The 15,410-nt window shown below is 37.7% G+C and overlaps 1 gene segment (V, D, J or C); it reads right to left on the reverse strand.

The window, feature by feature from the left end:
• Positions 1-2,964: 2,964 nt before the first annotated feature.
• LOC102078929 (immunoglobulin lambda-1 light chain-like) lies at positions 2,965-14,489 on the reverse strand. The segment is given in 4 exon segments: positions 2,965-3,302; positions 3,939-3,972; positions 13,921-14,240; positions 14,337-14,489. Coding segments are annotated over 4 exon segments (717 nt in total).
• Positions 14,490-15,410: the final 921 nt, after the last annotated feature.

Here is a 15,410-nt window from a genome sequence, read left to right on the forward strand (position 1 = left end):
TGTCTTAGCTGGTAGAATGAAGAAAAACCTGGACTCCAACTCCTCCAGTACGGCAAAGGAGTGTGTGTCTCTGGTCCAGTGGATTCTGGGTTCCTACTGGTGCACAACAATACTCATGAGGAGAGAGCATACAGGGACTTCCTGAAGACCAGGTGAACTGTATAAGAGTAGAGCTGTAGTAAAGATTAGTTGCAGAGCTGGACTCCATTTAGTTTAGTTTATTATGAGAAGTTCATAGACCAAACCAAAGAGGTAAACTGCCTTTAATTTACCAAATTATAGTGAAATGCAGCCTGAAAATATAATAATATAAATCACATTTTATACTCCAGGAAAGTCTCATCTAATGTTACAGAGAACTGACACGACTTCATTTGCATGAAGTTATAAAAGATACCGAGACCTGCAGATGGATCCTGGACAGGAAGAAACGGAGGAGGAGATGTGATGCTTCATTAGCTGAGTGTGAAGATTTATTTACAAATTTACAACCGACATTTTAAACCAGTGGCACCTTTCCCTTTGAGTTTTCGAGCAGAATTGTGTAATGATAGTCTCCAGTTTACAAATATGGAAAAACAGGTATTTTCAGAGCATTTCTTTAGAGTAAAACAGTTACCTGGGTCTGGGTGCAGTTTCCCCCTCAAGGGGCAAGGGTACCTAGACCCGGGGCTTAGAGTACGCTTGGGGAGTGTGATTGTGTGTACAGTGTCTCTTTATGTCTGTCTCCACGTTGGGTGAGGGTTGAGTAATTGCATGTCGAGCATGAGGGTGGGAATGGATGTTTGTATCTGTGTGTGCCTGTATGTCTGTGTCCATATGTCAGGTTGGGTATCAGACACCACCTCTCTGGGGACATCTCAGGCCCTCCAATGTATGGAGGCCTATCTCCCCCCACCACTTCCCCTGCCATTGGCAGACGCCCTCAGACATCGGTGCGTTGGTGGTTCTTTGTGTCCGGGGGTGGGCGTCCATGTACACACCGGCTCACTCCTTGGTGGCTGCTTATCGGGGCCTGGAACCTGGGGCTTGCTCGGGCCACTTCGGGGGTGGGGTCCCCTCGGCTTCTCGGCCTGGAGCTCAGTCACTCTGGCGCAGCTGGCTGCCGGCAGAGCTCCCGGGCACGTCACTGCAACCCCCCCTGGCTTATGCTCCGCGGCTGCTGGGTGACCCCTCATCTGGGACTCTCCTCAGCTCTTTCTGGGATAGTGGCGCGGCTGCCCCTCTGTTGGTCTTCCTTGGTCTCTTGTGTTCTGAGGGCCTCTGGATGTCTGGAGTTTTGATCTCCTCCATACCTGCTTCATGCCCTGGTGGACGGGGCTGTGGCCCCCCACACCCTCTAACAGATCATTACATGTAGGAACCTTTTAAAAACAAGCGCGTCCATGCTCACAGGTGTACACACGGGTGCTCACACACACAAACTACACCCTTTTTGGCTCCTACCTTAAAGCACACTGTGCGCTGTCGATCTTACGTGCTGCACAATAATGTTTAACATTTAGTATTTACTGTTATATTCCCATTGATCATCATGATGTTGTTTATTCTATTGCTCTCATCTTCTTCTGCTTGTTTTCTTTTTTCTTTCTCAACAGGTGATCCAGGTGATTGATATATGTATTTTTTGTCTGCTTATTTTGTTGGTTTTTGTTTTTTGCCCTTTATCCCCGTCCCTCTTCTCCGCTGTTTTTTTTTTTTGGTTTTTTGGTTTTTTCTTTCCCTCTTTCTTTCTCCCTTTTCTTTTCCTCATTCAAGTCTGTCCCGTATCTAGCAAGTGAAAATAAAAAATTAAATAATAAACAATAAAAGGTGAATCAAATAGACCATTACAGCAAGGCTGGGATGGTCCATTTGGTAAAGTAAATCCGTTGGGCATCTTTCTTCACCTTTAGACAATAATTCTGATGGCAAAAGAGCCAAACGGGACAGGTTAAAAAAAAAAAAGAAAAAAAGAGTAAAACAGTTAAATGTGGTTACATGTTAATTATGTTCTCATATCTTCACCTTACTAAAATAAAACAATTTCAGGTTAGTCATTCTGAATTTATGTTAGTGGCTACTTTGAAAGTATATTCTTGCTCACTAAAAAAGTAAAACAAATGTTGTATAGCCAATGCTTTTATTGCCAATGCTGATATATGAAAAATAGCAGTTTCTCTGAATATCTGCAAATAAACACATGACTTAAACATTTTGTTTTACTCTGATTTCTAACATGTATCATATCAAATTATATAAAATTTATGTGTATAGGACATTTAAAGACCAAAGTACACCAAAGTGCTTTCCACTAATACCAAATAACAGATAAAATCACAATATAAAAAATATAAATTACAGATATAAAATAATTACATAATGCAAATGCAGAGCCGGATGAAAATCACTCTAATTAGCCTCAGATGCTAGGTTAAACAAGTAAGGTTTTAGATGTGATTTAAAAGATTGAATGGAATCACATGCGCGAATGTCAAGAGGAAGATTATTCCATAATTTGGGTGCGGCCACAGCAAAGGCACGGTCTCCTCTAGTCTTCAGCCGAGACCTAGGTTGCACTAAGAACAGTTGACCCGGTGATCTTAGTGCTCTCTTAGGGCTATACTGACAGAAGAGATCAGCTAAGCAATTAGGCGCCCTATTATTTTGAATTTTATAAGTAAACAATAAGATCTTAAAATGAAATCGATATTTAATAGGAAGCCAGTGTAAGTTGGCTAGAACAGGGGTGATGGAATCATACCTTCTAGTGCCGGTTAAGAGACGTGCTGCGGCATTTTGTAGCAATTGCAATCGCTGAAGGAGGGAAAATTGGAGTCCCAAGTAAAGAAAGTTACAATAATCTAGTCTTGAAGTGATGAATACATGAATAAGTTTCTCTAGATCTTTACGTGGTAAATAAGGTAGACAGAACATGCAGACTTAGCAAACAGCACAAGCATAAAGAGGCATATTGTAAATGCACATTCTGATCCTCGACTATTCAGTGTGACATTCTGACATCTTGATAGTTTTGTATAAAGTCTGTGAGCCCAAAGACACTTTACATGTATAAACCTTATCCATGTTCCAGTCTGATGTCTGGATGGTCAGAGAGCTGCTAATTTGGTAAGTCTGGTCTGGTCTCTGAACAGCAGTGCTGGTAGAGATCCCACTGCTCACTGGACTCCCACCAGCCAACCAGCTCACATCTACAAATTTCACAGACTGACTGGACAGACAGACCAGAGAAGCTGTGTTGGACTGGAGCTCAGCACTGGACAGAGGGAAGACTGTCAGGACAGGAGGAGGGAGGCTGGAGCCTGAAAATACATGAAGAACATTCAGAAAACAAAAAAAGATAAATGAAAGGAAAGAAGGAAATTGGAAATGAAGTCATAAAACCAGAAGGAATCAAGAAGAGTCAATATGGAATAAACATAACATTTGTTATGAAGTTAGAAGAAAACAAAACTAATGTACAATGCTAAAATATATGGATCCAACATATTGTTTGAATTTCTTTTTATATTTTTACCAAATAAAATATGATTAGTTACTGTTTAACTTTCCATGTAAGATGTCTTTGATTTAATTCTGCAGGTTTCTGCATAACATGTCAGCTAATGTGGGTAATTTTCTTTCACGTCAAAGTAAAGTGTACGGCCGGGTTCTAATCACTTCAAAGTAATTTTGAACTTTAGTAAAACTGTTAACTACTATTGAAGAAAGAGAAAACATGCCTATGTATGTTTTTGAAATTCCAACCTAAACATAAATTAAAAGCAATAAGAATGAAAAAACAACATATTTCACACCATTTTCAGAGAAGTAGTTTGACACCATTTCACATTTTTTAAACATAAGTAATTCATGTCTCCTGTATATGAGACAACATGAAACTATTTCAGATTGTACAAAATCATAAAAAATGATGCTGAACAAGAAAGAGTACTTACCTGTCACAATCAGCTTGGTGCCTTGTCCGAATACCACAGTGATTCAGTTTGTATACATGGCTGTACAAAAACCTCCTGACTGTCACTGATGAGGGGAGAGGAACTGAAACATCCTGTTGAGACTAACTTTCACTGTCAACATCTAATTCACTTCATCTGTTTGTATTTTATAACTGTGTCTCTCTCTCTGTGTAGTCATGTTTGTTCCTTTATGTCACTTGTTTTGTGCAAGATTTAATAAAGTCCTCATTATTGGTCAGAATTGATCAGAGCTGTAATGTCTCTCAGTAAGATTTTGGCCACAGTCTGCTTCACTATGAACCAGCTTTATTGGGAGAGTCTTCCCATGTCTGACAGGAACTCACTGCAGAGTCTCCTGTCTCTGCATGATTGATAATAGACTTGAAATCAGTGTTTGGTCAGGATTTAGATATTAGTCTGTCTGAGGAGAATCCTGCTGAAATTGCAGTTGAGCTGTAAGAATGATGAAATCTCAGAACTGAGGAGAAGAACCAGGAACCTGTTTGTACCAGCTGACATAAAAGCTTTCAGCTTTCAGCATTTGAGCAGAAACTCTTGTCTGGAAGAAATTGTTAGCAGGGTGGTTACTTGGGTCAACACTTTTGCTGAATCCCCACCTCTCAGAAAATAAAAACAGATTAAATAAATTTAATGTTTTTTGTCTTGTAGAGGCTATAAAATGAAGTAGACATGCTCTAACATGTAGGATCTCCAACATGTTAGAGCAGATAAAAGAGTGCAAATGGTCGCATAGTGTTTGACAACCATGTCTTACAAAGAAATCAAAGGTTGTCCTAACATTTCTTCATTTCCATTTTTATAAATGTGGTTTTGATTAATCTAAATTAAGTTTCTTTAAATTTTCTCAATCTAGAAGATCTAATCAGAGTTAGTGTACCTTTAATTTTAATAGCTGCATCTTATTAACGTTCTTATTAAGTATTAAGTGTTAAACACAGTGTAAAAGTGATCAAATTTGTGTAATCTAAATACTATTACGTTTACTCCAGCTATTTTTAATAATGAAGGTTAAAAATAATTTTTTTAAAATTAGATAGCCGTTGTTTAATAACGGGTTATTTGAAGGTTATATGTTACCTAGAGTTTTCTTGATGGGACTATCTTCAAGTGAAAGATTCAAAGAAAGCAGAAATAATGCTGAGGAAATTTTTTCCCACAATGTAAATAACTCTGATATGGAATCATCAGCAGAGTCATCCCATGTCTGACAGTAATGCACTGCTCCTGTTTCTGTCCGCTTGATATTTAAGTGATAATCAATAATTGATGAGGATGCAGAGTTGAATCTGTCTGAATCTTGTTTCAAAGCTGTGTGAGCTGCCAACATAGTGAAATCTTAGAGCATACTGAGGAACCCCTCCAGGAACTTGTTTATACCAGCTAACAGAATTCCTATCATCTCTCTCAATGTTGCAGTTGACAACAGCTTCTTGAGCTGGAGAAACTGTGTGGACAGCAGCCGTCTGGGTCAACGCTATCACTGCATCAACATCTGCCAGTCACTTTCTTAATTCCTCATCCTCTTCTGTAGAGCTAGCTAGAATCTGAAGTAACTGAAGACACCTGCACTCCTTCCAGCCTACTTTGACTCTCGAGCATAAACGCTATAAATGAACCAAAAGCAATGATTCTGTTTTGAAAATGTAAGAAGTAGATATATTTGTGTTAAAAAGTACAGTAACAAAGTATTTATACTTGGTTCTTCCCACCTCTGGGGAAAGAGGTTCCAAAGCCAAGTAAGCTGCCATAATGACTTTGACAAATACTGCAGCTCATCTTCTGACACGAACCAATAGGCGTGAACATATTTCCCAGGTGCTTGCCTGTCTTCACTGGCTTGCTGTTCACTTCAGAATTGATTTTAAAATTTTATTGTTGACTTACAAAGCCCTGAATTGGATATTTGTCTGACGTCTTACAGCCTTGTGTCCCCTCTAGATCTTGTCGATCAAATGATCTTTTGCTTTTAGCCATACCAAGGTCGAGGCTGGTTCACAGAGGTGATCTAGAGTTTGGGGTTGTAACGCCTAAACTGTGATATAATCTACACCAGGGGTAGGCAACTGCAGGTCTCAAGGGCCAGTGTCCTGCAGGTTTTAGATATCACCCTGGGTCAACACACTTGAATCAAATGATTATTTCATTACCAGGCCTCTGGAGAACTTCAAGACATGTTGAGGAGGTCATTTAGCAACTTGAATCAGCCGTATTGGATCATGGACACATCTAAAACCTGCAGGACACTGACACTCGAGGCCTGGAGTTGCCTACCCCTGATCTACCCTTACACATCAGACAGGCTCCTACTGTCAGTCTTTTTAAATCTCATCTTAAAACACTTTTGTATTCATTGGCTTTTGTAAGAGAGTTCTTTGATATTTATTTGGTGTTTGGTACTAATATTATAAATTATTGGGTACTAGTTATTTTGTATTTTTATACAGCACTTTGGTCAGTTGCTGTTGTAATTAAATGTGTTATATGAATAAAAAAAGCAACTAATGTTTAGACCATCTAACATAATTCAACCATTTCTCTGTGTTGCAGCTGAGAACACCTTCTTTACCTACAGTGGACAGCAGGTATCTGAATTAACACTAACACTGCATTAGCATCTGCCAACAAACAGAGAAAGAACATGTGTGAAATGTCTTTCTCCAAAAAGATGGGCTATGAAACAGATGAGAAGAACATCTTACATTTTAGAGAAGTGATGAGAGAGCAGACAGTCCCCAGCATGTTGTCAGTGTGAGGTGTAAACATCCTTTAATATTCAGCTGAGATTTGAAAAGAATTGTAGTGAGAAGCAAGTAACAGATAAAATTTAATTTTGCTGCATTTTCACTTCATAGGAAACATTTTTGAACTTTAACAGTATCTATTTAGGTTGATTAATGTGATTTACTGCAGCTAGAATGTTACAGTTATCAGAATTTTAGACAATCATTTATCAAATTGCTCTTATTTAAAAACATTTACATTATTGTGTACATATATGTGACAACTTGTGTTGTTGGTGGTCATCATATTCCTTGATATTTTATATACTTTAAGTGATGATTGCTAAAATGTATCAAAAAGAGTAATTCCATGTTTATAAAAAACACTCTCGAAAGTTGGTGGGTTTGCATTGATGAACATTTAAATAAATAAAAAATAACAATAAACACACTATTTGAAGGTGGTGGGTTTACACCGAGTTTGTCGAATGGGTCTTTTGTCAGCATGTGAAAAAAAGAGCATCAAAAAGCAGAAGTATCAGTGGGGAGGTTTTTGTCACAGTGTAAATCACTGTGATACAGCATCATTGCTGTCCCATGTCTTACAGCATTTTCTTATCGTTGCCCAACATTATACCGGTATTACCGTGAATGGTATGATATGGCCCAGCCCTAGGTGGAACTAAGGACACTTATATTTTTTTTGGGGGGGGGTTTGTTTTTCTTTGAGATGTTTTATATGCTATCTTTTTTTTTTGCATTCATTTTTTTGGGGGTTGGTCTGGTAGATACAGGCTCTGTGGTGATGCAATTTAGGGGCAGATCAGGTTTTCCCCGGAATGTTTCTCAATTATATATAAAGCCCACATAATTTTTTGGACACCACTCACAGTCATTAATTTAAGCACAACATGCAGCTAAACATGTCAGTGATTCAGCAGAGTTTGCACGTTGGGTGAAGCATTTGAAGATTACACTATGAAGATACGTCATTATCTAAAGGTTTTTAATTAAGCAGGCTACACAGATAAGCTACATAAAACACCACTATGTGTTGTAAAAGGAAGAAGAAGTTCCTTTTACAACACAATTATAAAACAAAGTCATCAACCAGTGATCTACAGTGCCTGGGTACCATGCACATGTTCGTGTGCCATTATCAAAATTCCATTCCTCTACAGCCCCTACCCTCCTGTGAGTGGTGGTCCCACGGGAGAATAAACCCACTTAGATTTTTCAGGCTGATCCTAGCCAGGCCCCATGAGCTAAGGCTTGACCAGCAGACGTTCACCCTTAAGCCTCTGTCCTGGGCCTGGTGGCAGGGTAGGATCCCCGGTAACCCTGTCCCCAAGCAAGGTACATTACACCATTGATTTATTATACTGCATAGGCTCCTCACCCAGGACCAATTTGATTTCGGAGACCCTACCATTAGAAAATTGCCCTTGTCAACATAGATTTTGGGATTACAGGAGAACACAAACCCGTCTTCTGCTATAAGGTGGCAATTCACACACCAAAAACAATGAGTGAAAGAAAACTCATCATTTCATGTAGGTGTTTCAAATACATTTGCATATGCATAGTAATTTGTTGTTTATTTTACAAATGATTGTAACTATTGAACTTTCAAGTGCATTTGTTTTAGTTTTTGAAGACATGTTAAATCCATTAAATAACATTTCACCCCTTTCTTTACAGGCCTCTGCACTAAGGAGATACACTAAATCTGTGATGGGCGTAAGGGTTCTCTTCAGACCATTATATGAAAGGTTTCTCGTACATGTCATAATTCAGTAATTATGCAGTGTGCATTTTGTGCTTCATTAGACTGGCCTAAGTGTCCTTACATATCCATTCAAGCTGGTTGCTTCTCTTATGGTGGTAAACAATTGTGGGTGAATCATTAAGCTAAACAAAGTGTTGAAAGGTAATATTGATTTAAACCTGTGGTCAGTTAACTGCCATACTTTGTACTGTGGACTCTTTCGAGGTATAAAATGAGCTTTTTATCAGACTCATATTAAATGGTTTCAGCTATTATTTTTTCCACCAACTGAAACATGATGCTGTGATTACAAGTCTGTAGAATACAGAAGGGTAAAATATGAGGGGCCGTACAAGCCAAAATTCATTCTTTCACTCTCACACACATACATTCTTCTTTCACACACATATATTTTCACTCTCACATACATATATTTTCACTCTCACATACATATATTTTCACTCTCACACACATATATTTTCACTCTCACACACATACATTCTTCTTTCACACACATATATATTTTCACTCTCACATACATATATTTTCACTCTCACATACATATATTTTCACTCTCACACACATACATTCTTCTTTCACACACATATATATTTTCACTCTCACATACATATATTTTCACTCTCACATACATATATTTTCACTCTCACATACATACATTTTCATTTATGCATTCCTACATTTTGCTCTCATTTACATGCATTCAATATGCATTTAATCTCACAAATAATATATGTATGTAAGAAGAGAATGCATACATGTCAGAAGAAAATATATGTATGTGAATGAAAGAGTATAGTGGAAACGGAAGGAGTTTAATGGAAACGGAAGGCTGGGTGTCTGTACCGCTGTGATTGGCTGAGAAGCACGCGCGGGTCACTTTCAAGTGTCTGACAGCATGGAGGGGGGAGAAGAAACTCGAGTTCTTCAGCAAGCTATCGGGGTGTTAAGAAATATTTTATCATCTCCTGAAACGGTCACATCGTTGTCCTCGTCACTTGATCGAGATGGGACGGGCTCAACTTTTTTTTTTACGTGCGCTCAATTTTTTTTTACGTGCGCTCAGAATAGTGGGACAAAAATAAGGCCATAGGTAACAGGCATCTCCGAAAATGTTAGAGCACTTATGGAAATATGTGATGTCTTGATGAATCAAGCAGATATTTGAAGTTTACACAGCACCATTCTCGCATGAAAATATCTTAAAAGTTTATTTTGTGACCTATGGCGTTATTTTTGTGCCACAAAACCAGCCAATCACAGACTTGGATGCAAAAATATCTGATTGGCTGTTTTGGTCTCCAATCAGCTCGAAATGACGAAATGCAATATCTCAGAATCCATTTCGTCCAAAACTCAAACGAGGCAGTGGCAGAGAAGCACAGAGTGGCGGAGTTTGAAATATTACTCTTTCTGGGTTACTGTGGCGTTATTTTTGTGCCACTATTCTGAGCGCACGTAAAAAAAAAAAGTTGAGCCCATCCCATCTCGATCAAGTGACGAGGACAACGATGTGACCGTTTCAGGAGATGATAAAATATTTCTTAACACCCCGATAGCTTGCTGAAGAACTCGAGTTTCTTCTCCCCCCTCCATGCTGTCAGACACTTGAAAGTGACCCGCGCGTGCTTCTCAGCCAATCACAGCGGTACAGACACCCAGCCTTCCGTTTCCATTAAACTCCTTCCGTTTCCACTATACTCTTTCATTCACATACATCTATTTTCTTCTGACATGTATGCATTCTCTTCTTACATACATATATTATTTGTGAGATTAAATGCATATTGAATGCATGTAAATGAGAGCAAAATGTAGGAATGCATAAATGAAAATGTATGTATGTGAGAGTGAAAATATATGTATGTGAGAGTGAAAATATATGTATGTGAGAGTGAAAATATATATGTGTGTGAAAGAAGAATGTATGTGTGTGAGAGTGAAAGAATGAAAATATATGTATGTGAGAGTGAAAATGTATGTATGTGAGAGTGAAAATATATGTATGTGAGAGTGAAAATATATGTGTGTGAAAGAAGAATGTATGTGTGTGAGAGTGAAAGAATGAAAATATATGTATGTGAGAGTGAAAATATATGTGTGTGAGAGTGAAAATATATGTGTGTGAAAGAAGAATGTATGTGTGTGAGAGTGAAAGAATGAATTTTGGCTTGTACGGCCCCTCATAGTAAAAAGACAACACTAACTCAAACCTTCTGGAAAAAGTTAACCATAGTTTTGCTAATTTATTCTGACTATATCAACAAATGTTAGAGCATACGTTAAATACATTACTACTTCATTAGTACGTCATTAACCGCTTTTGTGTTACCATGTATTCATTGATTGGAGTCTGACAGCATTTCCAAATCACTGTATGTTCAAGTTCAAGTTCAAGTTGGCTTTATTGTCACTTCAACCATATACAATTAGTTTACAGTGAAACGAAACAACGTTCCTCCAGGATCAAGGTGCTACATGCAACATAAATTTAAACTTAAACTAGCCAACTAAGAGGCCTAGTTAGCCGGTTAGCAGAGACAAGACAGACTGACCTAACGTAAGTTACAGCATAAATTAACAGTGACTAATTAAATTAAATGTGACTAATGTTAAGCTTTTACAATAAACGGTTCATCATTTTCACGCTTGAATTTTGTCCCCAGAAGAGGGGCATTTTGTGCTACTTTAAAATCTTTATTACGTTTACACTAAATGTGCTTTTAAATTTTTTTTGCTAAATAACTCCTGATGCTCCAGTCTGACCGCTGAGCTTTGTCTTGGCAGACTGGCTGCAGGACTTCCTCCTCTGTCGCCCAACTTTAGGTCCTGGCTGCACTGCTAGAATCACCCGAGCAACAAGGTACAGTCAGTATGTCACTGTTCATTGAGTACAAATGGCATTTTTAGGTTTTAGCTTGTTTGCACTGTATTGGAAGAAGAAACACAGTGAAGATAATAACAGTGGAATTGTATCCTTAAATTTAGTCACAGCACTTTCAGAAAGACACCTACTGTAATGAAATACGTTCACCACTGTTGTGTAATCCATTATTGTAAAGTTAAACGTCTGAGACATGATCAGAGAAAAATCTGTTTAAATGTTTAGTTTCTATGTCATATGTCGCAACAAGATCCACAGTGTGATTCCAGTGCTGGATCAGCTCTTATAACATTTTGATACAATCCGGTTTAGTCTAATTATAGATTAAATACATAGTGGAGGCTGTCATTTTTAGTATCTACATGGATGTTAAAATCACCCAGAATAATCATTTTATCTGAGCTAAGCAATAAATCAGTAAAAAGTCTGAGTATTCAGAATGAAACTGAGTAAGGGCCAGGGGGACAATAAATGATAGCAAATAAAACGTTTCTTTTTTTAAGTTTTCCAATAAGCTTCAGGTTTCAAAATGAATTAAAACTGTCTGGGTCTTTGGTTGATCAATAAGATGGGGAAGAAGATTGCTGCCAGTCTTCATCAGCTTGTGTTTTGAGGATTCTGATGGTTAGTGTGACTCATGGGTGTTGGTTCATTTAAACAAACAGAATCATCCTGTTGTAACCAGTCATAGCAAATCAAAAATATCGATCAATAATTAAATAATATACTAATAGGGAATTAGAAGAGAGAGACCTAATATTTAATAATACACATTTTACTGTTTTATTGTTTGGTGGAAATGAGGACGCTTATATTGTTTTGTTCTTTGGTTTTCTTTGTGATGTTTTATATGCTGATTTTTTTTCTTTTTGAAACCGAAGAACACAAACCCCTCTTCTGCTATAAGGTGGCGATTCACACATTAATCCTGCATTTATAAATTTTTAAATTCCAATTTAAAAAAGTGATTTTCAAAATGTTTTTAAAAAATGGCGATTCCACCCCTCATTTTAATCGATTCACTGCAGGGTCCCATCATTCTTCACATATCCGTGTCTGGCAGAGTGTAAATCCCAAGGCTGAACGGTCTTTGTACAAGCACACACGCTTCTTAGCAGGGCAAAGCTATGAGCACAAACAGCAGCATAGAAAAATCCAGGCAGCCATATTAATTCCTGAGCTAATCTGTGAGCGAACAGGAAAGGGAAATTGAATTTGAAATGAGAAGTGGAATCGCCTTTTTAAAAAACATTTTGAAAATCAGTTTATTAAATTGGAATTCAAAAATCGCTTTTAAATGAGGTTTTTAAAAATCACTTTAAAAATCACTTTTTTAAAGAGTATTGAAAAGCAGAAGTAATAGTGAGGAGGTTTTTGTCACAGTGTAAATCACTGTGACATGTACGCAGAAGTAGAGTCATCATATGTCTGGCAGAAATACTGAGCAAAGTCTCCTGTTTCTGCCTGTTTAATTATGAACTGGTAATTAATATTTCATGATGATTTAGAGTTTAATCTGTCCGAGGAGAATCCTGTTCCAAAGCTAAGCGAGCTACCAGAATGATGAAATCTTAAAACATACTGAGGAGCCTCACTAGGAACTTGCTTGTATCAGCTAACATAATTTCCATCATATCTCTCTATGTTGCAGCTGAGAACAGCTTGTTGACCTGGAGAAACTGTGTGGACAGCAGGTGTTTGGGTCAACACGATCACCGCATCAACATCTGCCAGGAAACACAAAGAACATGAGTGAAAAGTTTACCTCCAAAAATATACACCCTAAAGCAGAAGATCTTACATATTAGAGCAGTGATGAGAGTGCACAGGGTCCACAGCATGATGTCAGTGTGAGGTGTAAATGATCTTTACTGATGAGGTGAGATGTGAGTGGGATTGTAGTGAGAAGTGAAGAGATACTGATCCTTATAAAGACACAGAGGAGAGCCAAACAAAATGATTTTCATTCATAGTGTAAAACACATTAAATGTTTCTGGTTCATGTCAACCTACACATGTTCATGAAAATATTAAAGGAAATAAATGTTTATCATTGCTTACACACTTCAAACTTTAATTTAACAGCCGTATCACTTCAAATGAATAACTTTTATTTAATCCCATTGTGTAACAGTAAACAATATCTGTGTAGTCTAATTATTGACTTATATACTGCAGCTGGAAAATAACAGTTATCAGAATTTTAGGATTATAAACTAGGGTCTATCAAATTTTGATTATTTCAAAATAACGTGCAGTAAAATAGGAATTTTTATGTTTGTTAACTTAGTGTGTATGATCATTTGTGTTATTATAGATAAATGTGCATATTCCACAAATTCTTTTTTATTTTTTAAATTTATTTATGGTTTCAATGGTAAATGGTAAAATGCTTTAAAAAGAGGAATTTGGTGTTTATTCACACATTATATGTTATTGGTGGGTTTACAATGAGTTTGTTTGACAGCTCTGTTATCAGTATGTGAAGAGACTCAAAAAGCAGAAGTAACAGTGACGGAGTTTTTGTCACAGTGTAAATCACTGTGATACGTGCTCATTAACAGAGCTGTCCCACGTCTGACAGTAATAGACTGCAGAGTCTCCCTCCTCCACATTGTTGATGATCAAACGATAATCTGATCTTGACTGATGAGTGGATGTGAATTTTGGCGAGGAGAACCCAGAGCCATAGGTTGGAACACTACTGCTATGAATGAAATACAGCACAAACTGGGGAAATCCTGAAATCTGTTTATACCAACGAACACCACTGTTAGTAACAGTCCCCAGGTTACAGTCCATGGTGGCTGTCTCTCCTTTCCTCACTGATAAAACAGGTTTCTGTGTCAGCACCGTCACACCACTCACACCTGCAAACAACAAGAAGACATGGAGTCAAGACAAACACACTGACATATGAATCCAACAAATAACCACTAATCTGAAGCATAAATAAGATTCCATACTTGCTAGAACAGTGATGAGAGCACAGAGAGTCACCAGCATGTTGTCAGTGTGCGCTGAGAATGGACTTGGAACTTGGAAAGAGATTCAACGCTTCTTTAGGATGAGGAGAGGAGGTGTAAACCATTTAATATAACACTGAATCTCGAAGAGGCTGATAGGAGGAGGAGCTTTAGTTTGTGCTCCTCCTCCTGCATAGTTTGTGATACTTTTAGGTAAATTATCTTCAGTAGAGGGTAGTTTTTGTTTTTATAATTATTAGTGATAGTTATGTCTCCCTCCTCTCCCTTAAAATTATGGTCCTGACATTTATTGTAATAAATTTCTTCCTTGTCCAGTCCTTCAGATGCAGTATTGGTGCTATAAAGATTATTTATAGATGTGGTATGTTAGTATGTTTGGACAAAAACAGAGCAGTTTTTGTCCAGAGAGAAACAATCATCTTAAACCCCATTTATTTCAAAAGGCCTCCACATTATTCCTAAAATCATGATGTGTATACTTCACCCTCAGACGAGCACACACCACCCCTTTAAACATAGAAACAAAATCCACCTGGACACCACCCTTCAGGTTATTTTTCCTGGCTAGCTAGATGGCCAACTTGGCCTGACCAAAAAGAAAAGTGTCTTCCTTTGTCTTATGTACACTGGCCTCAGGATAAAGGTCTCAATGGAAAAAACCTCCCCAAGCTCATCACATAGAAACTTAGAACACAGAAGTTCTGATACACTCCTCAGTCTGGAACATTGCAAGAAAACATGTATCACTGTTTTACAAGCACCACAAAAAGGACAGCTCTCCCCATGGTCCCCTTGAGTTTAGCTGGGTGAAAAAAGATATTTATAGGTGAATAGGTGAATAGTTTTCAGCTATAATTCTAGGACTGACTGAGTTATGTTAGCTAAAACATTTTAGGTGTAGACAACTGTACTCATTTTTGTATTTCAACGTTTTGTGTCACACTGAATGACTGAAAATATAAAATCTTAAGATTTCACAAAAGCTGTAGTCTCACTCATTCAAGTTTTTTGTTTGTTTGTTTGTTTTGTTACAGTCCTCCCATTTAATCCCAA

Source organism: Oreochromis niloticus, linkage group LG4, assembly GCF_001858045.2.
Source record: "Oreochromis niloticus isolate F11D_XX linkage group LG4, O_niloticus_UMD_NMBU, whole genome shotgun sequence".
NCBI lineage: Eukaryota > Metazoa > Chordata > Actinopteri > Cichliformes > Cichlidae > Oreochromis > Oreochromis niloticus.